Source organism: Cokeromyces recurvatus, assembly GCF_025118155.1.
Source record: "Cokeromyces recurvatus strain NRRL 2243 chromosome Unknown BX663scaffold_2, whole genome shotgun sequence".
Taxonomy (NCBI): Eukaryota; Fungi; Mucoromycota; class Mucoromycetes; order Mucorales; family Mucoraceae; genus Cokeromyces; species Cokeromyces recurvatus.
This window is the reverse complement of record NW_026251388.1, coordinates 470,113-494,889: the sequence shown is the minus strand read 5'-3', so window position 1 is coordinate 494,889 and position 24,777 is coordinate 470,113. Positions and strand designations below refer to the sequence as shown.

At 31.3% G+C, this 24,777-nt stretch overlaps 8 protein-coding genes across 8 annotated transcripts; 2 read left to right on the top strand and 6 right to left on the bottom strand.

Moving 5' to 3' along the window:
* Window positions 1–6: 6 nt before the first annotated feature.
* BX663DRAFT_494527 (cytochrome oxidase assembly protein-domain-containing protein) lies at window positions 7–1,560 on the bottom strand. Its single transcript, XM_051525510.1, has 3 exons — window positions 1,088–1,560; window positions 816–1,002; window positions 7–730 (listed from the first exon to the last, which is right to left on the bottom strand). The coding sequence occupies exons 1-3, from the start codon at window positions 1,504–1,506 to the stop codon at window positions 14–16; spliced, it is 1,323 nt and encodes a 440-aa protein (XP_051387001.1). The 5' UTR covers window positions 1,507–1,560; the 3' UTR covers window positions 7–13.
* Window positions 1,544–4,970, bottom strand: BX663DRAFT_494525 (uncharacterized protein). Its single transcript, XM_051525509.1, has 9 exons — window positions 4,634–4,970; window positions 4,166–4,561; window positions 3,876–4,109; window positions 3,667–3,813; window positions 2,579–3,591; window positions 2,269–2,503; window positions 2,133–2,206; window positions 1,987–2,082; window positions 1,544–1,929 (listed from the first exon to the last, which is right to left on the bottom strand). The coding sequence occupies exons 1-9, from the start codon at window positions 4,847–4,849 to the stop codon at window positions 1,728–1,730; spliced, it is 2,613 nt and encodes an 870-aa protein (XP_051387000.1). The 5' UTR covers window positions 4,850–4,970; the 3' UTR covers window positions 1,544–1,727.
* Window positions 4,971–5,781: 811 nt separating this feature from the next.
* On the top strand, window positions 5,782–9,325 carry BX663DRAFT_494511 (WD40-repeat-containing domain protein). The gene is made up of 8 exons (XM_051525508.1): window positions 5,782–5,891; window positions 5,966–6,056; window positions 6,137–6,240; window positions 6,311–6,523; window positions 6,736–7,160; window positions 7,221–8,441; window positions 8,539–8,685; window positions 8,742–9,325. The coding sequence occupies exons 1-8, from the start codon at window positions 5,807–5,809 to the stop codon at window positions 9,156–9,158; spliced, it is 2,703 nt and encodes a 900-aa protein (XP_051386999.1). The 5' UTR covers window positions 5,782–5,806; the 3' UTR covers window positions 9,159–9,325.
* Window positions 9,326–9,340: 15 nt separating this feature from the next.
* On the top strand, window positions 9,341–9,821 carry BX663DRAFT_494506 (uncharacterized protein). The gene is made up of 2 exons (XM_051525507.1): window positions 9,341–9,430; window positions 9,492–9,821. The coding sequence occupies exons 1-2, from the start codon at window positions 9,377–9,379 to the stop codon at window positions 9,765–9,767; spliced, it is 330 nt and encodes a 109-aa protein (XP_051386998.1). The 5' UTR covers window positions 9,341–9,376; the 3' UTR covers window positions 9,768–9,821.
* A 258-nt stretch (window positions 9,822–10,079) lies between these two features.
* Window positions 10,080–11,086, bottom strand: BX663DRAFT_494505 (uncharacterized protein). Its single transcript, XM_051525506.1, has one exon. It carries the CDS (start codon window positions 10,597–10,599, stop codon window positions 10,438–10,440), a length of 162 nt encoding a protein of 53 aa, XP_051386997.1. The 5' UTR covers window positions 10,600–11,086; the 3' UTR covers window positions 10,080–10,437.
* Window positions 10,869–11,369, bottom strand: BX663DRAFT_426714 (uncharacterized protein; the record flags this gene model as incomplete). Its single annotated transcript, XM_051522565.1, has 1 exon — window positions 10,869–11,369. A coding segment is annotated over one exon (501 nt), but the record flags the coding sequence as incomplete, so codon positions are not given.
* Window positions 11,370–13,270: 1,901 nt separating this feature from the next.
* BX663DRAFT_494497 (DIL domain-containing protein) lies at window positions 13,271–16,757 on the bottom strand. The gene is made up of 3 exons (XM_051525505.1): window positions 15,735–16,757; window positions 14,844–15,619; window positions 13,271–14,751 (listed from the first exon to the last, which is right to left on the bottom strand). The coding sequence occupies exons 1-3, from the start codon at window positions 16,663–16,665 to the stop codon at window positions 13,441–13,443; spliced, it is 3,018 nt and encodes a 1,005-aa protein (XP_051386995.1). The 5' UTR covers window positions 16,666–16,757; the 3' UTR covers window positions 13,271–13,440.
* A 1,217-nt stretch (window positions 16,758–17,974) lies between these two features.
* Window positions 17,975–23,933, bottom strand: BX663DRAFT_494494 (uncharacterized protein). Its single transcript, XM_051525504.1, has 4 exons — window positions 23,474–23,933; window positions 23,305–23,373; window positions 21,539–23,239; window positions 17,975–21,446 (listed from the first exon to the last, which is right to left on the bottom strand). Exons 1-4 carry the CDS (start codon window positions 23,888–23,890, stop codon window positions 18,039–18,041), a joined length of 5,595 nt encoding a protein of 1,864 aa, XP_051386994.1. The 5' UTR covers window positions 23,891–23,933; the 3' UTR covers window positions 17,975–18,038.
* Between the last annotated feature and the right edge of the window lie 844 nt (window positions 23,934–24,777).

Sequence of the window (24,777 nt, the reverse complement as noted above, 5' to 3'; positions counted from 1 at the left end):
TTTTTTTTTTTTTTTAAAGAGGAACACGACGTAATGCATGAATTAACCAGAAATTTGAAGTTAATAGAGCAAGTGCACCTGCTTGATGAGCAGCTGCTAATTCAATAGGTACCATATAGAGAAGAGTGGAGATACCGAGGGAGACCTGCAAGAGAAGAGCACCCATCATTATATTGACAGCTATTCTTGCATTCTTGGGTAAAGGAATCTTTTTAGAGTACAACCACAAAACTGTAGTGAATGTAGCCGTTGTCTCTGCCAAGGTACGATGATCAAATTGTACGGTAGTAGGGTTCTCAAGCAAATTTCTCCATTTCCCATGATCCTGAGGCTTTACATAATCATCTGACCAAAGTTCCTTAAGTGGTGGGATGATAGTTTCACCCATAAAGGGGAATTCATTATAGATCAAGCCCGCGTCTAAACCAGCTACTAGACCTCCCGATAATACCGTCACAAGCATAAGGGCACCTAAAGTATGTGTTGCGATTCTAAAGCGTTTCAAGACGGGATTGTTTAACATGGAAGCAGTCTGTTGACCATATCTTCCAGAGACTAATTTATTTTCACGTATTATATCGGCTGCAACAAAGATGGTGCTAGCATAGATAGCAATGGCTGTAGCTAAATGTGCTGTCAGTCTATATTGACTTACACGTGGTACTGTGCCTGGCTCCTTCATCAATGCCTCTGAAAGTCCTGATTTTACCATATACCAACCCATAAAACCCTATTCATATATGTATATGTACGATGTACGTAACATACATAGTAAATAATAATAATAATAATATTAATAAAGCTTTTAAGCTTACCTGAAATCCTAATAAACAAGTAATTCCCAAAGTTTGCTTGGCAACTCGTCTTGACATATGCCCCTTAGAAGCAAAATAAAGACCAGGCAGAATGAAAGAAACGCCGATAAATCGGCCAATCATACGATGAGACCATTCCCAATAAAAGATATTCTTAAATTCTTCCAAAGTCATATGTCGATTTAATCTATTCATTTTTTTTTTAAAGAAGAAGAAGAAAAAAAAAGTTGCATTAAATGATCAAACATCATACTATATACATATATCCTTACAGTTTATATTCAGGAAATTGCTTGTATTTTTCAAATTCTTCATTCCATTCCATTTCTGATCTAGGAGGTTTCATACCCGAGATAACGTTCCATTCTGTAATAGATAACCCACTTTCAGTTAAACGGGTTAAACCACCTACAACAACAATCGTAAAGACCATACTGGCATTAAAATAAAGCCAATAAGCAACAGCAGGCTTCGTGACAGTAGTAGCTGTCGTAGCAACTGTCGTAGTCAAATAACGTTGAGGCTGTCGCAACTGTTGGAATGATAACTGGAAAGATCGAGTGTGATTACTTAAACATGAATGATTCATGTAAGCATGATGATGGCTAGTTAAAAAAGTTCGGGATTGTTGACATGGACGAATCATGCGACTCAATCCAAGTATAGATCGTTGTAATGTTGAACGAATCATATATATATATATATATATATATATATAAAAGTGAAACTTTAAACAATAAGAAAAAAAAAAAGAGCTGAGAGGAGGAAGCAGTTATAGGAAAATGGTAATACTAGTGGGGGTTTTTTTTTTTCTTTTAACAAAACTTCTAATAATTAAGGCGTGTAACACTCACAAGGGCTGAAATTTAATTGATGGAAATGACAGGGTCAGGGAAGAAGTTGTTTTATTATTTAATCAATAAGCTTTGCAAAAGTCATGGTATTCTTTGAAAAGTAGTCTGCAATCACTTCAAATCCATCTTCTTCATGATCTAATTGATCAAAGAAAAGATCATGTCTATCAGCATTAGCTTCTTGTGTTCTTCTTATTTCAGTAATCATACGATGCTGAATAGCGCACTGAGGACACTCTTTATCATCATAGCCAAGACAACTAAACATTCAACATTAACTTCTATTTGTTTTCTGATTTACAAGACGGATTACTTACCGTTGATGATATGAATGCTTACATAAAAAGTGAATAGCTGGAAGATCCAAATTACCTTCACATCCGGAACATTTTTGTACTTGGAAGATACGAGCACTATATAATATATAAATAATTTGAATATTATGAGATTGAATTTGTTATACCTTGTCTGAAGTTCTTCTATTTCTTTTCTTCTCTTTGCAGTCTCTTCACGATAACTTTCAATCAGTTCTTCATTCTATAATATAAAACAATAACTACATATATGCATATATTATATTTAATGACTAAGATTTATACCTGCTTTAACTCCTGGTGCTCACGCTCGATTTTTCTTCCAATATACTCCTTTAATAAGCCAATTGTTGCAACATTAGATCTTGATAAAGCTTGCACAACTTGAATAGGTGGTAGTAAATCCTGTTCATCAATATGCTTCATAACAGATAATAATTCTGGAGTTGATCTCCCTAATACTTCAGGTGTAGAAGAAAAGTAAGTCAAGACCATTGGATATAATGATGAATCTTTAGGACTAAAAAAAAAAAAAAAAATAGTAAGTTACTACATCTAGTTATTATGTTCTTATTCTTTTTTTTCCCCTCTTTACCCATATTTTCTAACACATTCAATAACACAATCTGTATTATTTTTATCCATCCAATAACGTAATATATCTGTATACATTTCTGTCTTTTCATATAAATAAACAATACCCTCATCAAACTGTTTCAATTGACAAAGAACTAATGCCTGGTTGGTATCATACTGTACGCTATCATCATGTAATAAAGCTAAAGCCTTTTGGTGGCATTCTCTTCTACGACGTTGTCTGTCCTGAGCTGATAGAGACTCATCATCATCCATTAGATAAAGTTCCAATAAAGTGTTCCAAATCATTTTACGTTCTTCTTGCTCTTGAGCAGACCATTGTCTTTCTCCTTGATCTCCTTTTGTAGATGTCACTGCTGTATCATTAGAAGTGGGAGAAGAGATTGTTGTTGGAGAAGAAGTTATATGTGCGCCCCATAGCCTTTTAAATACTGCTTCTAAAAATACTTTCAAACAGTCAGGATGATCAACAAAGGCTGACATAAATTTGCGAGGTGAAGGAGGAGAATATCCAAGTCGATTCGATACATTTTTAGTTGAAAGTGTTTTTCCTAGAGCAGATGACAATAGAGTACCATTAGGGGTGCTATGATTAGAAAATATAGAAGCTGTATCTGTTGCGCTAGGACCGCTAAAGGGCAAGTTGGAAAGTGCTCTTGTATTGTCACTAGGTGCAGGAGATTTTGTTCCAGAAGTTGTAGCTGGATTATTAGAAGCTGCTAATGGTAATATACCCGTACAAAGTTCAATCAATAATTGAGTTGTCTCCTTAGGCAAATGAGTTAGTAATATCTTGCTATACTTTTGAAGATTTTTATCTGCTTCATAAGGGCCTAATTTTTTAATATAGGCTAAAGACATATCATAATTTTTTATATCTTCAATCATTATATCCAAGTACATATCATGCTCTTGAAACTTTTCTGCAAGATAGACTGCATGTTCAAAGTATCCAGCCTGTCGACATACATTGATAGCAGTTTCCAAATCAAAGTTTAAATCTGTATCGGCCTATTGACATTATATTGCTTTATTGTTATTATTATTATTATTATTACTTATATTTGTGTACTTGTATACACATACCTTAATAAATTGATCTAGTCGAGAAACATCTTTAAGCTTGGTATAACAGTTCAACAAAAGTGTGGTGTGATCTGCATTTGCTAAGCCTTTAGAATGCAATTCTTGAAGATAATTTGTTAAATTGTATATTCTTTGAGCGTCCAAAAACTACATTCATATATACTACTGTTAAACATTTTTATATAACAAATATATATCTACATTCATACCTTTCGAATGACATAAGAGGGTTCTAATTGGCCAATAGTTCTAATATACTGTTCCATAGATCCATCATAGTCACCTTTATTATATAAATGATCACCATACTTTTTAAATATTTCCGCAATACTACTATCATCATATTTTTGCATATGAGCCAAATTAATAGCTAAAACATATAGATTTAATTTGAACAATATTTCTAATTTTGTGGGTGTGTCTTTCTCCTCTAAACAATAAAGCTATAAAATAGAGAAGAAGGTAGGTTAAATAAAACCATAATGTTTTTTTTTTTTACCTTGCCATCCATGCCAACAACCCAAATAGAATTCCATTCACAAAATACTCCACGGATTCCTCCTACAAAAGTACCAACATAGGCTACAAACTTATTTGCTGTATCAAAGATAGCAATTTTAGTTAATTCGTTAGCAGAGATTCTCTTTGAACTAAAATTGAATGGAGACCGATTTCCAGTTGAGAAATGAGTTGAAGTAGTTATAGGTGGTGAAACAATAATTAAATAATTTGACTTAAACCAAGTAAGTGAAAATTTGGGCGAATCATAGGCAAAACAAGGTCCTCTTCCTGTTGGATCATACAAGTAGATAGCTTCATCTCTGCCTACAACCATTTCTTGTTGATCATTCATTACAGCACATCCTAAGCCGCATCCTTGCTCATCCAAAATTGTCTTTTTTTTACACGTATTATATATCAGTAAACCATCTTTATTATTATTATTCCTCTTTATAATATACTTTACTACAGTAGGTTTGACAGCTGTTGTATTATAAGACATGATATTACTTGTAGTAACAATAAATAGGATAGTCGATTTTGTTTGCTCTCTAAATCCAAGTCCTGTAATCGGTTCTTCTCCTTCATAAACAACTTTTTGTTTTATTGCTTTATCTTTAGATAAATCTCCACGAATTAAAATAACTACCCCGTTGGCTAAACCGATGGCCAATTGTGACATATTTTCCAATATAGCAAATGTAGATACCTTATATAATCAAAATATGTTACGTTATTCATTACAGTAATATATACGTATACATATATCAATATATAATTTACTGGATATGGTTTCCCTCCATGTTGAATCTTGATTGTTCGAATTAAGGTGGGTGCAATAATATCATCATTACTTGCAATAGGCTTTAAAGCATCCATATCCCAAAACTTAACAATGGGAGTACCTGAAACAGTATCTTCTTCCTAATCATAAAACAAGTCAGCAACTTTTTGTTTTCTGTGTGTTTTTTTTTCTATAAAAATACATACACCAACAGATAGAAGTATATTTTTTTGTTTTAATTGCTTCAAATGAGTTACTCTTCCTCCATCATATGCAAGGAATTTTTGTGTTTTAAAGGAGCGATCAACTATATAAATGCTACCTGTAGAATGTAAAAATATAAAAAAGGGGAGTTAAGGACAAATGCAGAAGTTATTAATTAAAAAGAAAAACTATTTAAAGTTTGATTTAGATAATAATAAAAGGATATCAGACAAAGCAATATATCCATGTCCCGTTGCAAATACTGAAATGTCTTGTTTCTTTATAATTTTTAGTTCTTGATGATGAAAAAAAAATATATATATATATATATGTGTATGTATTTATATAACTTAGCTTACTTGAAAAATAGCGGGTGTTTTAGTTTTGTCATTAGGGTCAGTAGCTTGTTGTTTATCAAAAAAATTAAATTGTCTCCATTGTGCTAAGGACATTTTATGTAAAATAAGATGTTAAAATAAAAACAAAAACCCAAAAAAAAAAGAGCAGGAAAAACGGACCACTCTACTTCTAATAGAATTCAAACACAGTTGTGATAAAAAAAAAAAGAGAAAAGCCTAGTGAAACTTTGTTTTATGCAAATTTCTTTTTTATATTTTTTTTTTTTTTTTTTTTTTTATAACAAAAGATATTATGGCATTAAATATTAATAGATATTTGTATGAAAGAAGAATTTATGGAACAGAAAAGGTGAATAGAATAAACAGACGATTAACAGGTTCGTTTCATTTTGTTAAAGTGTATACTAAACATCTCATTTCTCGTTCTATTTTTTTGTTAATGTAATAAAAGATGCCGATGTATATTCAGACAGATTTCTAATGGCAAAAATGGCACTTGCAAAAGAATTACCGGGACATACAGGCTGTATCAATACATTATAGTAAAATAAAATAAAATAAAATAAAGCATGGACATATATGTATATCATAATTTATTATTTAACTAACCATTTTATTAAAGTTGGTCAAAAGATGGAGATAAGCTATTAACAGGCTCAGATGATACAAAACTGAATATCTATTTTACATATGAGGATTATAAGCTTGTACATTCAATAAATACAGGTATAAATATTCATATAAAAATACAAATATGCTTATCATGAATTTGACAGTTTAACACTATTTATAATAGGTCATACTGCAAATATTTTTTCTGCCAAGTTTATGCCAGAGACATCAGATAATATCATTATATCTGGCGCTGGAGATTCAGAAATTCGTATTTTTGACTTAAACAATCCTAGTTTACCCTTAGATTCAATGTATGTTTGTCATAGTGACCAACTAAAAAAAGTATGTGTTTATGAAAATAACCCATTTGAATTTCTTACTTGCTCTCAAGATGGTAAGGTAAAAAAATAAAATAAAAAAATAAAATAAAAAAATAAAATAAAAAATAAAATAAAAAAATAAAATAAAATAATGAAAAAAATGAAATAAAGGTTGCTTTACATTTGCATACATTTATATTCTTTATTTTACTTTTTATACATATATATATATAAGCAAAATAGTTGAACAATAATTAAAATGACTTTTTCTTTTCTTTTCTTATAGGTACCGTAAGACATTTTGATCGAAGAGTACCACATGAATGCTCCAAACATAATATAAGATCATTTATTTATGCACAAAGTAGACCTGCACGTCAATTTCCACTTCCAAAAGGTGATAATGTACTGAAAGGATGTCCCCCTCCAATTGTTGATTATAGCAAATACAATATTGAATTGAATAGTATGTCAATTAATAAGCTATTTCCTCATTATTTTGCAGTGGCCGGTTTAAATGATTATATCTATCTTCATGATAGAAGAATGCTGGGCTCTTCTTGGTCACAACAGACAGTAAGAACAAATAACACGACAAATGTCATGGGTTCTTTAAGATGCGTAAAAAGATTTTCGCATTCAGTGGATGGTATTAACCGAACAAGTAAACACATTACAGCTTGTCAATTTAGTAGATATAATAGCTCTGAGGTAAATATGATTTATCATAGTAAACATGTAGTCTCTTATTGATACATATATTATTCATAGCTCATTGGAAGTTGGTCTTCAAATGGTATCTTTCTATTCAACATTCATGATTCTCCAGAAGAATCTTCCTACGTATCAAGCACAACTTTCGCTTCTGATGTAGCACAAAATAGGTTAAATAATGAGAATAATGTACAAAATGCAGATCATACGACTTGCGAGACTTATGAATTATCAAACACAAAGCAAAAGAAATCCTTATGGACTGACATTATTACTCAGTTTTACTTTGAACATAATTTTCAACAAACTTCAAGAGTTATTAAAGATTTAGAGAATTACCTTGAAAATAATAAATCAGATAACTCTATTGATGCTGCTATAGGTGATGCATGCATATTAATTATACGTGCTGTACTTTATTCCTATCAACGCCATACATCTGAAGATAATAATAATACTGACCAAGATGGTACCGTGAATGAAGACGAAGAACAAATAACAGGTGATAATCATCTTATCCCTGTAGTTAAAATCTTAAACACGTCCAAAGAAAATATGAGCAAAGCTGAACAGCTATTAGAGCATGTGAAAACATGGCAAGCTTTCTGGTGTTTATCTATAGCATATTGGATATTAAGAGAGACTAGAAATTCATTCTCACATCGTAAACTGTGTTTACAAAAGGCTTCTTATTATTTAAATAAGGCTATAGAATTATTTTCACATCAGCTGTCATCACAAGAAGCTGAGGCTTCAACATCAAATGCTCCCTTACAGACAAATAGCATGCATTCATATCAGTTAGATGAAATATATTTAATAATGATGAAAACTTTTAAAGCCGATTTGGATAGTACATTTACATGTGAAGGAATAGCTATACCAAATTATAATTCGAATTTTACTGAAGATTTATCAGCACACACTATTCGTCATACATGGATCCAATTATTGTATATAACTTTATACAGTCCTAATGATCTGAGGCAATTCTTAAATTTTCAACAAGAAGAAAATGAAGAAGAAGAAGAAGATGATAATAGTATAAATACTAGTTCTAGTAGTAGTGAAAGCAATGGATTTGTAATGTATACAAATTTTATGGATAGACATATTATGAATCTTTATCGAAGAAGAATGATGAGCGAAGATAATGATAATTATGATTTAGATTTAGAAGAATTAACAGTCTTTCAAGAAATTATGAGACAAAATTTCGAGACCCATGTAGGCGTTGTAAAGCCAAGGAAGCAATATAAGGGGCATTGTAATATTGAGGTATACAGAAATATATATATACATGTGTGTGTGTGTGTGTATAATCAAGATATGACTAATCTGTCACTCTCTCTTTCTTTTTTTTTCGAATAAACAGACCATTAAAGATGTTGATTTTTACGGACTCCGTGATGAATATATAATATCTGGTAGTGATGGTGGTCATTTATTTATTTGGGATAAAGATACATCAAAAATAGTTCAAATATTAAAAGCGGATAATGAAATTGTTAATGTAGCAAAGGTATTATACAAATAGCTATAATTAATATAAATAGAATATAAATATCTTTGATTTAGGGTCATCCAAAATTACCAATTTTAGCAATATCAGGCATTGATTCAACAGCTAAAATATATACACCAACCTCTAGACCAAGGCTGACTTCTGCTAAACTAGAACCAAATAATCCATTATCCTATTCAAGCTCATCGCTTATGTATGATATACAACGTATTGTAGAAAATAATAATGAAAATAACGAAAGCATTGAAGAGAACATCTACATTACAAGAAGTATGATTGCTTCCTTATCGAGATGGGGTAGGGCACGTCGAATGCGTAGATTAAATCATAATCAAGAGACATACAGAGGTCTATCAGAAGACAATGATGAAGAAAATGACGACGATTTGGATAATATTAGTGATAGCGATGGAATAACATTAGAGCATATCTTAATGGAAATTGACGAAGGTGACGATTCGGAATTATAAAAAAAAAGCGTTGTTTATATGTGAAACATATTTCCTAAAGCTGACATTCAGGGCATTTGACATGATTATTGGTCCTGTGTTAATATCATGTAAAAAAAAAAAAAAAAAATTATGCAATTTATAATATATTCTTTCCTTTTATTTTCATTTTTTATCTCTCTCTCTCCCTTTTTTTTTTTTTTTTTTTTTTTTTTGTAAAATTATTATAAACATATATAATGACTGATCTAAATTGGTGTACTTATTGTGATAATGCTATTACGGAAAATTCAGTAAGGCCTTTTCAAAGTATGCTTACCATATAATAAGCTTATGTTACAATACTCTACGTAGGATTCTCTATATTGCTCTGAAAAATGTCTTCGACAGGATGCTTTACAAAAGGATCTGTCACTTGGCTATAAATTTCTCAAATGTAAACAATTCCCTAAGCCATTACATAAGCCTGATGTGTCGAATATAGTGACAAAACCGATAGCATTATTAAAAAATGATGCAAATAGACAATCTCTTGATACTGAATCATCAAAATTTTATATTAAACCGGTTAAGTTAGAGCAAACAAGTCGTATAGATAACAGTAACCATTATTTATTTAAGAGATATTAAAATTTTATCAAAAAAGAAAAAACAAAATCAAACATTATTTATTTTAATATAAAGCTAAAAAAAAAAAAAAAAAAAAAAAAAAAAAAAAAAAAAAAAAAAACTATTTAATACTTACTATTATAATCATAAACATATATCCTCTTTCTTATTAATAAAATTATTACAGAGAAATAATTCTATTTAAAATATAATGCTTACAATTAAATATTAATATTATGCTATTTCTAGAAAATAGTGGAACACATTGAAGAATCAAACAAAAACATTTATAAGTTTGAGTTTGTACGAAATATCAAGAAATTATTTGTGTTTGTTTTCCTTGAGTAAATCTATCTAGAATTAAAATTTAAGAAAAAAAATACTTCATTAATTCATAATAATAAGAGTTACTAGAGGTGAATTGTTCTTTGAATCGGCTTTTTTTTTTTGAAGTCTCAAAGGGCGGCTTCTTTAAATCCTAATTGGTATTTTTTTTCTCTTTTTTTTTTTCCAAAAGTATAGAGAATTTTATTAAATTAGATTATCCTTCAATCATTCTTTAAATATATTTACTGAGTACTAAACAAACGCTTGGGAGGAACAGTATTATGTGTCTTAGTTATTCTTATAAATAAATCTTTCTTGTTCTGAAATCGATTACGTTTGGCCTTATTTTAACTATGGACTTAAATTACTCAATAGGGTTACGCTCAGATGAATAAGGAAGGAAATAAACGCGCTTATATCTTTTCTCTGTTACCATAACGTCAATTTCATTAATGGTATGAATGGGTGCATTATTCTTTACTATACCGTATCGTTCCATTTCCAGGATGCAATCTATTTTATCCATTTTTTTTTTTTTGAATAAAATTCATATAGTGGTCTGTGATAGTACCTTTGGAGATAGGCTTCTTTAGTTTATATGGCGCTTTCCTTTTTTGCGATTACAGATATCAATTTTTATTCTTTCTAATGAGTGATTCTGAGGATTCCGAAGCTCCATTGGCACGTCATATTTTGCTAAAATTACATCCCTCAAAACCGTATGCGATACTTCCCTGGTACTAGGAGTGACCACAATAGCTAGTATATCTTTAATAAACCATCATCCTGGAGATCTTATATTGATATTGAAACATGATTCATCAAAAAAAAAATACAACTTTTGAGGTAATTCATATCTATTTTATTCCACTTTTCTACCCATGCTATTATTGCAGTTTGCAATTTTGGTTGGATCATTTCTAGGAGCTGGATAATGAATGTTTTTTTTTTGGATAAAAGGTAGCATTTAGTTTTCAAGAAGCTCTTGACACTTGTTTCTTTCAGTGTAAGCCCTTCAAATTTCTCAGTAATCGAAACAACTACATCTGTGACTTTGGCTTGAGGATGGCTATCATAAAAACTGAAAAGATAGATCTTGTGCCTCTTTTCAAGCTGTCCCGCTGGTTTATTAACGGTATTGGTTCGTTTTTCAAAGATGATCCAATCTTTGAATTTCTTAGTCCATTTTTGTGCTGTCCTTTTAGATTTAAACAATTTTATCCTGTTGTAATAGACAAAAAGTAGCTTCCGATCATAGGAGTAGTTTTTATAGTGTTTACTTTTGTTCTTTACTTTGACAGCATTTTCCCCTATTTCAGTATCCAAACCTTTGTTAGTCGACTTTAGCTCTAAGTTTTGCTTTTTCACATTAAAACCTAAGGCGGGTTCTAACGTTTCTAAATGGAAGGGGTTTATTTATTCTTCCCATTCCATTACATCGCGTTCTTCTTCATTAATAATTTTCCCCTACCCATCCTCATAAAAAAAATATGTACTCATTTAACTTTGGTAAGTAAAGAATAATATCTGCCCTTTGGTTTATCTAAAATCGCATTTTGAGAAAATAAAAGTCACCCTTATAGAGTTCTTTTTTTTAAAAAAAAAAGAAAAAAAAAAAGGCCTCCCTTTCAGAATTTTTAAAAACTGAGCCTTTATTTAAAGGAATTGCCCATTGATGTTACACTTATTGTACTACGCACATGTTCATAAATAAAAGAAGACGCAATTAATACGAGCAAATTAATTGGATAAAATAATACTCCTTAAATAAAGAACTCCTTACTCCTTAAAAAAAAAAGGTATAAAAAGGGCTGCAAAAAATTGCAATTTATATATTTTTTCTTTATGCTCATCAACCGGCCATTCCACGGCCGTGAGATGGCTGGGCCCCAAGCGCCTGGAGTGTCTCTTCAGACCTCATATTTCCCTTGGAGGTGTGATGGAGTGTGTGGCTGTCGTTCAGGTACGTCCATTTCAGAAATAACAAATATAAAAAAGGAATTATATATGATGGCAGCATATTTTATGCATGGATATGCTTTTGAATCTTAATTTAAGTTTAAAAAAGATATAATCATGCAAAAAAATTTAATTATAAATGATTATATTCATTGGTAAGGATATGTATTAACTAAATCGTCGCATTCTAAGCTTATTTATTATAACATCGTTTCAAATTAAACCTCATTCTAATATTTACAAAAAAAATGGATAGAAACTAATGAGTTTATTAGTTTAAATATATCTCAAATACACAGATTCACTTTATGCTTTGGCCATCTAGCTTGCTAGGATAGTTATCTTGTTTTTTTTTAAAAAAAAAAGACGTTTATCTTTATACAATTAAGCTTAGGTAATACATCTCACAATTTTATAAGCTTATAACTTCATTGTGCAATGTAAGAGGATGATAAAACTATTATAATGTTGTTATATAGTGTGCCTTATATTGTAAGGTGCAACATGATAGTTTTACTTAATGTTTGAAGTAGCCTTCTTATGCTGCCTTTCTGTTGTATATGTTTAGTAGAATTTTAGCATAAAGTCGTAGCATTTTTTTTTTTTTTTTTTTTTTTTTTGCTTGTTTGTTTGTTTCTAAAAAAAAAGAGGAAAAAAATTAACATTACAAATAGACAATAATTTTATTTAACCTTTAAAAACTCCCAAGTTGGATACAAGATATGAATTACATCAAGATTTCCTAGTTTAGTTCATCAATGAAAAAGGATACTAAAAAAATACCTTAGAATTAAAGGTAACTATAGTAAGCAAGGGGAAGGAGAAAAGGGGAGCTAATCGAAGGATTATTGCCCAGGCAATGATAAGACACAAAATTGATCCAATTTCGGTTTACATTCTTCTCAATCACTCTATTAAATGTCTCCATATGCACCATCAACTCCAAATACTATTCATGTTTACCATTCCGTTTTCCTCTTCCCTCAACTAACTAATTCTAAAGAAACCAAAGTCTTCATAATCAGCTTCTTCTTGGTTAGTTTGTTGTTTAACGATTTGTATAATTTTACATAAAATAAATTATTTATTTCATCAAACTCTTCCTCCTTCTGGTGTCAAAATTAATGAATTAATTGTCCCCGTAGTGAACTAGTATACTCATACTATTTCTGATTCCCTCTTTTCTTCTGACTCATAAAGGGGTCTCATTACCTTCTCCCATATGAAATGACAAGGGCAATTACAGCATAATTAAATCGCTATGTACTTGTTGATTTTATTTTATTTTTTATTTAATTGTATACTATGAAGAATAAAATAAAAAAGGCAAAATTTGAATAAATTGCTTTATATACATATTTGTATATAAATGTATTACTAAACTTGGCATACAAATATTATTCTATCATCATCGTGCATGTATCTTTTTATCCACATAGTAAAGCCATTCTTCAGAAATGCTAGGAAAAATTTTATCTAACTGATCAAATTCTTCTTGTTTTTTTAGCTTAATTTCCTTGTAAATTGTGTCAAAATATAGCATAATATTGTCTTCTGTTTGAATAATCATTTTATTCTTGTCCTGCTTATATGTCAAATCTTGTGAAGGTGTTGTACAAGAGGGAAGCATATATTTAAAACTAGAACTTTGTTTATCTTCCAAGTTATTACTATATAATTGTTGATTATTAATGGTAGCAAATGATATATTGTCTTCTATTGACATTTTTTTATTCAGAGGTATTGCTGCGTCAATTAGACTATTTAAACTTGAAGTACTTGGTGATCTTTGTTTTTGATTTATATTGTTGTTTTTATAGCTTTCGACAGATGTTCTTGATTGAACTTGATATTTTTTTTCTTCCTTATTCACCATTTTTTCTATTTGTTCCGATAATCTAGTTTCCGAGACTTCATAGCGATAACTTTGGACACATCTTTTAACTTGCAATGCATTCAGTTTGTCAAAGGTTTCAACTGTAGAGCTAAAGAGTGTAACGTCATTCATTTGTGATAGACATTGAAGTAACTGTAATAACTGGATGAGAGGTTCAAAACAATAATTTAAATTTGTAGGAAGCTTGTTTTTATGAACCCAATCTTCTAATATAGATATATTCATTCGAATCTGTAACGCCTTTGAACGACAAAGATATTTTTTGTATGTTAAAATTCTATTAAAAACTTCATCTGATAAATAATGAAAGATTTGATTTATGATTTGAATTATGATAGCAGAAGGAATGTAATAGGACTGAAGAATAGATTGTACTTGCTGAAGTAAATTTGTAATAGAGTGAGGTGATGCAATAGATGATATCGTTTGTTCGGAAGGATTAGTGTTTGTCGTTGTATTATTAATGGATGAATTTAATTTTCCTATCGTTTCGTCTGTAGGTGTTTTGACATCAGTATTTGAGACTGATTGTCGTTTATTACTATTTCTTCTTTTGAAGAACCTTTGCCAGTTATCGACAAACGATATTTGTTCCATTTCCTCAATTGAGTCATAATCCATCAATGATGGCTCCAAAATCTTGTCAAACTTTCTTTTTAGCTCAGTAAGAAGTTCCGTATAAGCATTCGAAACAAGATCAGAAATATCTGCTTGTGAATCTTGAGTTGACACTGATAATCCGGGATCTTTTTTTAAATAGTTTAATAATTGTAACATATTTGCTACCCAGAAAGCCAATGATTGTATATCACGAGAAGTAGTCTATAATTTATTTATTTTATTTTTTTTTTTAAAAAAAAAAGAAAAGAAAATAAGTTTGTTTATGTTTGTTGATGTATATATAACAACCTTACCTTAATTATCTTGGTAAGTTTACTAATAACTGCCATTAGTAATGAATTAAGTAATTCTTTACTATGACAGTAATGAGCAAATCTTGCACTTAAAAAGATAATGTTAGCAGGTTGCCAAAGTCTATTACTTAAAGGGCCTTCATTTATTAGCAATTTGGGATCAGCCATATAAAAGGCACTTTCTACAATAATATATACATCATCTTGACTAAATACAAGCATTTGATCAGGTAAGCATTGGTTCCATGAAAATATATACGAAGACTTTATACAATCTTCCCATTGCTTTATATCTTGTTCTTCTTCTTGTGATATGTATGCCTTAGTAGCTAAATTTTTATTTTCTTGTAGTCGTGATGACTTTGGGCTATATTCTATTAGCTGATTAAAGTCTGGCCTTGATGGAATACATTGAAGTTCATTAGAGATAGGTTTTGAATAAGCATCAATATTGCTTCGGGTTTTTTTTTGGTGAGCCAAGAAATAATCATAACCATCGATTCCAATTTTGTAATACAAGTCAACATCTTTCTTCAAATATGGTACAGAAACTATTTCACTTGATGTATCCTCTTGTATAAAAGAATTAATCTTAGATGCAGGTACGGTAACGGTTATTTTTCCTAAAAGTTTTTTGATGGATTCTGATGTTGAATAATCAACAGCAGTCCTGCCTTGCTTTGTTAATAACATAGTATTAGCACTATGCTTTAACAGTATCCGCACAGCTTCCTCTTTTTCTCCATGAACTGCCCATATCAAGGCTGTCCATCCCTCTATATACAAATATAAATGAGTCTTTCTTTCTTTTTTCTTTTTTTTTTTCACACATATAATATGAACGGAATTTTAAATCCGTACGACAATGACAGATGTATAAGGTCAACTTACTTTTATCCTGTTGATCTATTTCGATTGATGGATAGTTTAATAGTAAATTAAGACAATCAATATATCCAAAATATGAGATATACATGAGTGGATTGATCTTAGTTCTTTCATCATCAGAAGAATTTACATCTACTTTGATATCTACCAACATTTGTTGCATGGTTTGAATATTACCAGTTGAGGCGGCGTGATTGAACCATTTGGCAATAAGTCGGAGTCTTGTTGTGTTCCCTACATTGTCCAAAGCATTCTTAAAATAAACTGCATAATTATCCAATGCATCGTTGTTAGATCCTTCTTCATTATTCAAGATACTGCTTACTAGTTTTAATGATGATGCCTCGCTATTTTCCAAATTTAATTGTGAAGAGCATATGCCTTTTGTTATGGACAATGAATCGTGACTACTTTGAAAAAACTCCTTTTTCCGTGGTTCTTGAGATGTAGGAGGAGGTGAGAATAAAGGACTAAATGTTACACTGCTATAATAAGTTTGAGGGAACATGCTATTAGTGAGATGAGGGGATGTGCTCGGTGTATTATATATGGTATCATTTTGATTTACTATTAAGGGCAAATGGCAACTATTATTATTATTATTATTTGGTTTTGTTGTTGATTTACTTGAGAGCTGAGTAAGGATATTAGAAAACTGTTGAAAATTATCAGCAATCTTTGTTGAAAGTTCTTCGGGACTCATACTATTCTGAACAATTTCAGCAGAATACGGTGGGATGCAGTATCCAGTTAGAGATCGTTGGTATAATCGATTAACGTTACTGGTCGATTTATTTTTTCTTACCGAATCATGATGTGCAGCGCTTGTGTTAATAGATAAAACTGAAATTGATCTTTGAGAAGATAATGTAGTTCTACGAGATGCAATCGTTGGCTTCGACATGTTTAGATTAGATATTTTAGGTGAATCCATGAGGGAATGACTTCAATTTACAGATAAACGAATGTAATTATTATACAGTAATTTGAAAAAAAAAGGAACGATTGTAGAAATGTAAAAAAAAAAAAGGAGAGAGAGAGATTGATAGGGAACTAGATGTTCGTATTGTAGTTTTTGATTTACAAGTTCATAATGAGCGCTGGACTAAAATTTTTTACTTCCGCTCGGACCGGATCATTTATGTTATAATAATCCTTGATGTGTGAAATTCATCTACACATACAACAATAATATGTTTTGACTATTATCTATCTATAAAAGCCTTATACACAATGCTTGTTACACTAGCACGGTGTACTTTGACCCAAGATTTGTATTGTAATACTCGCATTTCATTGGTATATTAGACGAACAATTGATAGTGGATATTAAGGATATTAAATGGATTGTACTCTATCGTATTGTAAGTATAAATAAGAGTGCGCTTTTGGCCAAGTTAAAGGAGGATGACTATTGAAACAATTAAAATATAGAAATGACAAAAGAAGGGGACCCTATATAACTCTTGTTTTTTTTGGAATAAATCTACATGAATAATACTAAATTTATTACAAGAAACTTGTATATAATATTATCGTAGGAGGGTCAGTGAGATAGGTATCCTTAAGTTCCAAATATTCAATCAATAAGGATTTAGCATATAGTAGTAAATCCTGGTGCTGACTTAGCGTTAGCAAAGTTAAAAAGCAAATTTGATCTCATATTGCTAATTTAGTAAATATCAAAATTCAGCAATATATAAAGTCTGATCCGGTGTACTCTAGTCTTTACATTAATATCCTTATGTGATATCAAGTGATTGTATATTGAACTGTAATGAAATAATAATCAGATACCATTTTAAGCTACATGTGTTCACTATTTAATAACTCTATTTATCAGGGACATCTTATAGAATCATAATAATGCTCGAGAAGTAATCAACAACTAGGGAAAAAAAAATCATTACTACGTATAGAAATAATATTAAAATTAATCAAATATATTCAGCCAAATACATATAGAAATATAATATCTAACTTTATACAGACTGTATGTGGATATCGCAGAGATTATTTTACTTTCATTGTATCATTAAATCCAAACCCAATGAACCTACAATACAATAAAAAAAAAAGAGATGTAATATTTATTTATTTATTTTTTCTTTTTAACTAGTTCATTACAACTTGGCAAAATAAATTATATCCATAAACCTTTTCTTTTTCATTCATTTTATAAGTACATACATTTATTTATTTTGTAAATAATAATAATAATAATAATAATAATACATGTAAAACATGAATAATGGTATTAATGGTGAAATAAAAATACATAAAAGTAACTGATTATGCGCAGCAAGATTAAATATTATGAGATTCAGGTGAATTAAGGGAACTATTACTTGTACTAGTAGTATTATTATTCGCTAGGTTAACTAATTGAGGGTCGTAAAGAGATGGAGAAGCTGTAGAAATAGTTACAGTAATATTATTATGTTGGGAATGAGCAGTAGTACCTTGAACTATAGGAGCTTCTACCAAGGTTGATGCACTACTGATATTGCCACTAGGGGAGATATTTAACCCTTTTTCGTTTGCTGGAGAAACGATCGCACTCGCAGTATCATTTGTATTTTCTGTTATATTTGTATTTATGACTGGTCGATACAGATTAGTTTCAACAACAGCTCCAGAGTTTTCAAATACCCAGGCATCTGAGCTATCAGGAGTTATCCCCTTTAGGAAGTTTGTTCTTGTTGTTTCCCAGAAATCTGAAAGCCATTTAGTATCATTACAATGATTTTGAAACTTTGTGCGAAAAACATCTGGATGGCAAAACTGTTGTGAGGAAGGCTGTCTTCTATTAGCAATCAAAGCTGGCGTATGATTAGTATAGAGTCGATTGTTAACCCAATAAAAGCCTTTCCCTTCAGGACGAATTTGCACAAACGATACACCGGATTGATGTATATACTGATCAAATTTATAGACTTCTTTAATATATGAATAGGAAAGGTCAACACCTTCTGATTTCGCACGATCAAAATTATAGTCGGACTCAACATCAAGAACAAAACCAAGATGACGAACAAGCGCAATTTCGTAAAATTGCGCGGGGATATCAATTTTTGTTTTTATGATAAGTTCGTCTACTGGAGGTGGAGGTACAACCATTGAAATAGGTACTGGACATTGAAATGGGTTATTATTTTCTAAATCTTCATATGCTTGATCTACAGAGCCTTCCACGAGTTTTAATCCGCATCTCTCTGCTTGTCTACTCCAATTTTGTAGTAATTCTTGAACAAGTTGTGCTGTGCAACCAAGCCAATTTAATTGAAAGTGATAACAGTTACGAGGATTATGGATTGTATCATAATGCAAAATGGCTGTTTCACGTCGATCACTCTTTTTATAAGGATCTATATCAATAATCATGGATTTTGACATTTGAAATTCTATGCGTTTTATGGAAGTATTAGAAGTGGTACTAGGGATCTGTCGAAGTGAATTTATATCATTAGAGGTATTATCTTTTTCTTTTACAGATATTGCTGTTACTGCAGAATCACTACTTCCAAAAACCTTACGATAGGAGGCCTTTGTCTGTTTCTTTACGGCAAATTCATCATGTAGAGTATAGAAATAATTACCATCCAAAAAGCTATGTCTATTGGTAGCAGAATGAAATAAAGGAGGTCTCCTTTGCATTAGTAAATTACCAAATTGAACAGCTTGCTCTCTCGTTGTTATATCTTCGATTTGATTTATAAGCCAGTCAACAAGTTCAGTACCAGTGAAAACATCATAATACATTCTAAAGTGCCAACGGCGATCCATAATTTTTACTCCTCCTTTGGGATCCTGCATTGCTATAGCAATATCTTTTGATTTTGAATCACGAGTCAATAGTTGTCCGGTGATAATGGATGATAAAATATTACTATGGCTCTTTGATTCAACAGGAGAAGTCATAGATGTTCCCATAGCATCACTTGCAACGTATGCAGAGGGATCCATCGTAGTGAGCTTAATGCCTAAATCAGAAAATCCTATTTCCTTTTTTCGTCTCTTTTGTAGTTCTTCTTTTTCTTCAGGAGTAAGCCATTTTGCTTTACGAATATTTTGAATCCAAGTTTCAAATAAAGCTATCCTCTTTTCTTCCTCATCTAAATTATCATGTAAGGCACCAGTAAGGATAATATTTGTAGGTAATGTCTCACGAGGAATTACAATAAAACGGGCACGCCAGAAACGTAAATTGTCAGTCAATTCTTCCTGATATCCGGCAACAAGATGATCCAAATAATTCCACTGATACATTAAACTTGGATAACTAAAAGCAACGTTTTTAGGACGGTATGTGATCATGTTTTTTGGCCAAATAGCGCATTTATAATTGACCTTGCTCACATCAAATTCGATCATACGTACATAACGGCGAACTTCTACATTTTGACCAGAAGAGTCAAAGGTTAATTGATGAACTTGGTGTCCCATCGATAACCACCAAACCATATGTTTCCATGCTATCTTCTCGTTATCATCCAGCGCTCCTTTTCCAACAATTGGAACAGCTACATTAGAACCGAATGGTGCTAATTTTGTATTTCCTGTTACCCCCACAGTATTCGTTGTATTATTATTATTATTTGTAGGACTTCCACTAGCACGAGTCATTGTTATGTTGTTATTTTCTGATTCTTTCCCCACATTAGTATTAGCTGCTGTAGGTGTTCCAAAATTATCTTTATTTTTGTTAAGATTATTGAGAGCAGATATGAGCCCATCACCTTTCATCAAGGCAGGCTTAGCATAATTTGAACTACCTGTGTTATCAACAATAATTTGAAACCCTTGTGCAAGTCTTTGACTTAACATTTCTATTAAAAGATTTTCTGTCTTTTTATGCTCAGATAAATTACGATCACCTGCTTGATATAGATTAGTATCCTCGCTTGCAGAGACAGTATACATGTAATGATTATATCGAAACGTTAGTTCTTCATGTGAGGGGAAATAATCTGTAGTTAATGGTAAACAAGCAGGTGTTGTTAATGATTTCCAATGTACTTTTGGACCATCACATTCTTTAACTGTAGGTAATGCATGCTGCCAACGACGTAAATGTGAAGTGAATAAATTTTGGTTATCAGAAGGATTGCATGGATTTATCAAAGTATTTTTATAAGGATTATGTCGATTTGAATTATATGATGGCGAAGATCGATTTAGATTGTTAACTACATTTGTACCAAAGCTTGTACGCATTATATCACTATTTCCGGATTGTTTATGAATTGATGGAAGGCTACCAGAAGCTATTCCCTGACGAGGCGAGTGGTTAAGTGCTTTACGACCACTATCTGAACGACTTCCTGAGCCCTTATTATTAATTGGTACCGGATCAACCGTACTTGAACTAACAACAGTAAATTCCTCTTCATCATTGTTTGGCTGATTACTTATTTGTAAATATCGTTGCTGTTGTTGATGTTGCTGCTGTGGTTGCTGGTTACTTGTACCAGTTACGGTTGATGTATACTTCACCTCGCTACTATTTACCGTGCCTCTTCGAAAAGGCCGAATCTTTCCATTATTATCATCTCTACCATTAAAAGTTGGTGATGCTTTAAAAGGATCTAAAATATTTTTGTCTTCCTTACGAGGAGGTAAAGGATGACTATCAAATGGTCCTTTCCCCCCAGTTTGCTGTGAATGAGATAAAATAGATGGATAACGACGTTGATCACCAGTATGATGCCATGTCTATTTTTTATATTTTTTATAGTTTTATATATATATATTTTGAGTCAGATTTAGTATTATTGCTTAGTAAAATTAATAAACAGATGACTTACAGTTGTAGCTTTATACCTTGCATTTGTATTTTGCCATAAATCATTATTATTGCTTGTATCAGGGATATCAAATGAATTTTTAGAAGAATGGGGAATCTTGGTTGACTTTGCAGAAGTTGAAGTTGGTCCAGGTGTTATACGCTTATTAAATCTAGGCTCTGGTGAAGTTTTGAAGAGCATACTATCGTAATTATCATAGCTTCTAAGAGCCTTTTCAAGTAGACTACTATTATTTTTTTGAGGTTGAGTAGGTGTTATCTCTGTTATTCCAAAAAAAGAAGTGCGCCTAACACTACTTGATAAGTTTGCTGATCGAGAAAGATAGGTTTCGCCATTCTTTACATAAGAACTTGATTTGTTTTCATCACATAGCCTTGACTTATCACTAAGACTACCACAGCTTCTTTGTTGTCTGATTGTGCGCACCTGAGATGCTTCTTTGGTGTTGTTATTTTCAACAATTGAATCTTCTGTTAAATATGGTATAGAAATACCACGAATATCATGCTCCATAATACCCATCATCTGAAGTTCATACATTTTACATCTTGTTTTAAATTTATCCTGTTTAAGGAATCGACCTGTTTCATGATGGTAAAAACTACAATCTATCCAATGTGGAACAGCATAGTATTTCTGAGTAGGAGCATCATTAGAATCACGATAGAGAGGATCGATATAACCTATTTTTTGATTTGAGTTAATATACAAAGCTGCCTTCTCTGGTGAGTTTCCTGGATAAATAGGTGGCTTTCCTAAACCCCCTCGCGGTGCCATTATATCTGCATTAGATGCCATAGCCTCTATATCAAATGTCAATGGTGCATCCATGTAACACATAAGTGGAGTAATATGTAATGGTAGAGGTGACAAGCATACCAAATCCATAGCAATACCATTGTCCGTCATACGTTCATTTGTCAATCTTAATAGCTTTTTATTTACAAAGAATTTGCCAACACCTGGAGTAATCAAGATGATGGAAAGACCTGTTCTCATTAGATCTCTATCTACAAAATGTTTATCAAATGGATTAAGTGCCAAATTGACTGCCTCCAACACATTTCCTTCATAGGCCATAGAAATTTGTCCACTCACTACCTGACGTTGATTTTCATATCGTAATAAGACATCGGGTTGGAAATTAAGCTGTTCCTTCTTTAAGAGTCCAATAACAGACATCCAGTCATCTGTCGTCTCCCAATCTGCCAATACCTTATAGAAATCCTTATAATATCGACCATCTGATGATTGATTGATAAGTGGGTCATCGATTTTAGTTTCATAAAATACTCTTGTAAACAAAACGATAGATACAACATGATTTGTCCCTTCTTCCTTCCATCGACTGAATAAATGAGGCAAAAAATTACTTATCGCCTTTTCAAAATAAAGCTCACCATCCTCATCAAATTCCCACATTTCTCTTGACATTTGAATAAATAAAAAATATTTTGCTGATGCTGATCTAAAAATCATTCGAGTTGCTGGCGTAATATAACCAGAGGTAACTTGCTCATCGTTGGCAAATAATCGCTTAATAGTTGCTTTAATTGACCCGGCAAACAATATCTTTTTTTCATGATAAACACATGTTCCACTCAAGCTTTGTTGAAGCCTCCACATATCACTTCTCCCCAAATATTGCTCTTTAAAGGCTAGTTCCACATGATCTAATGCGACTTGATAAGGATTAGTTATCTATTAAAAAGGAAAGTAAGAAAATATGTTGTGGGGTATTAAATCAACTGTACTATTCATATTACCAATTCAACATAAACTTCTTGTCTTGATCGTAAGTTAAACCTATCAGCTATATCCTTTGAAATTGAGAGCTTGATAAAATAGATACATGTAAATCAATATATACATGTTTATATATAAATATATGAATATAGAGAACGCATAAATATGGATATATTTAAAGAAACATACTTGTAGTTGTTGTTGCTTTGCTAGACTCTCCCTATCAACAGCATGACCTTTGACTATTATAAAATCAAAATTCTGGTTAAGACCGTGTTCAGCATGTTCATCAGAAGAATGTTGTGGTTGTTCAAATTGATCCATTTGCTGTTGCTTTTGAGTCTGCTGACTTTGCTTTTGAGGATCGTGAACTTTTTTCTGATCTTGCTGATCTTGCTTATTATTTTGTGTCTGTTGCTGTGTTTGCTGAGAATTGTGTGGACAATGAATCCTTAAAAGTTGACCATCATTAAAATTAGGAAACATGTCTGGGTTAACTACAGCATCATGATTATAAATCGCACCAGGATCATGTATCCATAATATGATAGGTTTTTGGGATAATAAAAATTCTCGAGAAAGAATACTGTTTGGAGCTGTAGGCATACCCCCCACTATAATTATTATATATTTTGAAAAGGAAAGAAAGAATTTTAACTGCATACTTGTTTTTTTTTTAACACTGGGTTTCAATAAGAGTGAATATTGTTACAATATTGCATTATATAGTTGTTTCAGCGTCAATTGATAGATTTATTAAACCAAAATAGGTTTTCGTGACTAAATCAATTCTTATTGACTTGAATTCAATATCTGACATGGTATATATATATATATATATACATATATATCTCGTCCTAAACTTTATATTTGAAAGTCTTTGTCATATATAAACTGATAATGGAATTTAGGCTTTTAGAACTGTTGTAACTTACCACTATAGATATCGATTATAAAGCTTACAAACTCTTTATTATTTTTTTTTTTTTTTGATTCATTATGAGTTGCACCATATTAGAATACAAAGTCAAGTAAACAAGAACCGGGTTAGACATGATAACTAATTGAGGTTCAAGTGACACACTAAAACCAACTGTATGTCTAAATAATTTTACTTCTTCAATAATCCAGCTGAAATAGTCTAGGTAATTTTAATTTACTTAATATGTTATGCTCGTTTGGAGAAAGAAAATACGTGGAAAAAAAAAAAAGAAGCCATGAACATAAAAAGTGACAGTGACGACCAAAGATATTCGTTTAAATGATCAAAGTCGGATCCCTTTACTTGTATTTGGTAATGGTATGAAAACCAAGAATGTAGTACCAATAAGAGGAATGATTATAGAACGACCTGGTATATTATACAAACAACTCTCAAAGTTGCTTAGGCCTTATGGTGATGAATATGAATGAATTTTAAAATATTATATTTCATAAAGCCTAAGCATTTGTGTTAACTTTAAAATATGAATATTAGATATGCAATAGCTTCA

Excerpts from the sequence above, each read along its gene's own strand:
- BX663DRAFT_494527 (XM_051525510.1), bottom strand. The coding sequence starts at position 1,506 with ATGATTCGTTCAACATTACAACGATCTATACTTGGATTGAGTCGCATG. Across the intron at positions 1,003-1,087 it reads CAATTTCCTGAATATAAACT|ATTAAATCGACATATGACTT; the intron begins GTAAGGATATAT and ends AAAAATGAATAG. Across the intron at positions 731-815 it reads CTTGTTTATTAGGATTTCAG|GGTTTTATGGGTTGGTATAT; the intron begins GTAAGCTTAAAA and ends ATATATGAATAG.
- BX663DRAFT_494497 (XM_051525505.1), bottom strand. The coding sequence starts at position 16,665 with ATGGATTCACCTAAAATATCTAATCTAAACATGTCGAAGCCAACGATT. Across the intron at positions 15,620-15,734 it reads AATAGATCAACAGGATAAAA|AGGGATGGACAGCCTTGATA; the intron begins GTAAGTTGACCT and ends ATTTGTATATAG. Across the intron at positions 14,752-14,843 it reads AACTTACCAAGATAATTAAG|ACTACTTCTCGTGATATACA; the intron begins GTAAGGTTGTTA and ends AATAAATTATAG.
- BX663DRAFT_494506 (XM_051525507.1), top strand. The coding sequence starts at position 9,377 with ATGACTGATCTAAATTGGTGTACTTATTGTGATAATGCTATTACGGAA. Across the intron at positions 9,431-9,491 it reads ATGCTATTACGGAAAATTCA|GATTCTCTATATTGCTCTGA; the intron begins GTAAGGCCTTTT and ends TACTCTACGTAG.
- BX663DRAFT_494511 (XM_051525508.1), top strand. The coding sequence starts at position 5,807 with ATGGCATTAAATATTAATAGATATTTGTATGAAAGAAGAATTTATGGA. Across the intron at positions 5,892-5,965 it reads AATAAACAGACGATTAACAG|ATGCCGATGTATATTCAGAC; the intron begins GTTCGTTTCATT and ends ATGTAATAAAAG. Across the intron at positions 6,057-6,136 it reads GGCTGTATCAATACATTATA|TTGGTCAAAAGATGGAGATA; the intron begins GTAAAATAAAAT and ends ATTTTATTAAAG.
- BX663DRAFT_494505 (XM_051525506.1), bottom strand. The coding sequence starts at position 10,599 with ATGGATAAAATAGATTGCATCCTGGAAATGGAACGATACGGTATAGTA.
- BX663DRAFT_494494 (XM_051525504.1), bottom strand. The coding sequence starts at position 23,890 with ATGCCTACAGCTCCAAACAGTATTCTTTCTCGAGAATTTTTATTATCC. Across the intron at positions 23,374-23,473 it reads CAAAGCAACAACAACTACAA|CTCTCAATTTCAAAGGATAT; the intron begins GTATGTTTCTTT and ends TATTTTATCAAG. Across the intron at positions 21,447-21,538 it reads CAAGGTATAAAGCTACAACT|ACATGGCATCATACTGGTGA; the intron begins GTAAGTCATCTG and ends TATAAAAAATAG.
- BX663DRAFT_494525 (XM_051525509.1), bottom strand. The coding sequence starts at position 4,849 with ATGTCACAATTGGCCATCGGTTTAGCCAACGGGGTAGTTATTTTAATT. Across the intron at positions 4,562-4,633 it reads CAGCTGTCAAACCTACTGTA|ACAATTTTGGATGAGCAAGG; the intron begins GTAAAGTATATT and ends TGTAAAAAAAAG. Across the intron at positions 2,083-2,132 it reads ATAGAAGAACTTCAGACAAG|TGCTCGTATCTTCCAAGTAC; the intron begins GTATAACAAATT and ends TATATTATATAG.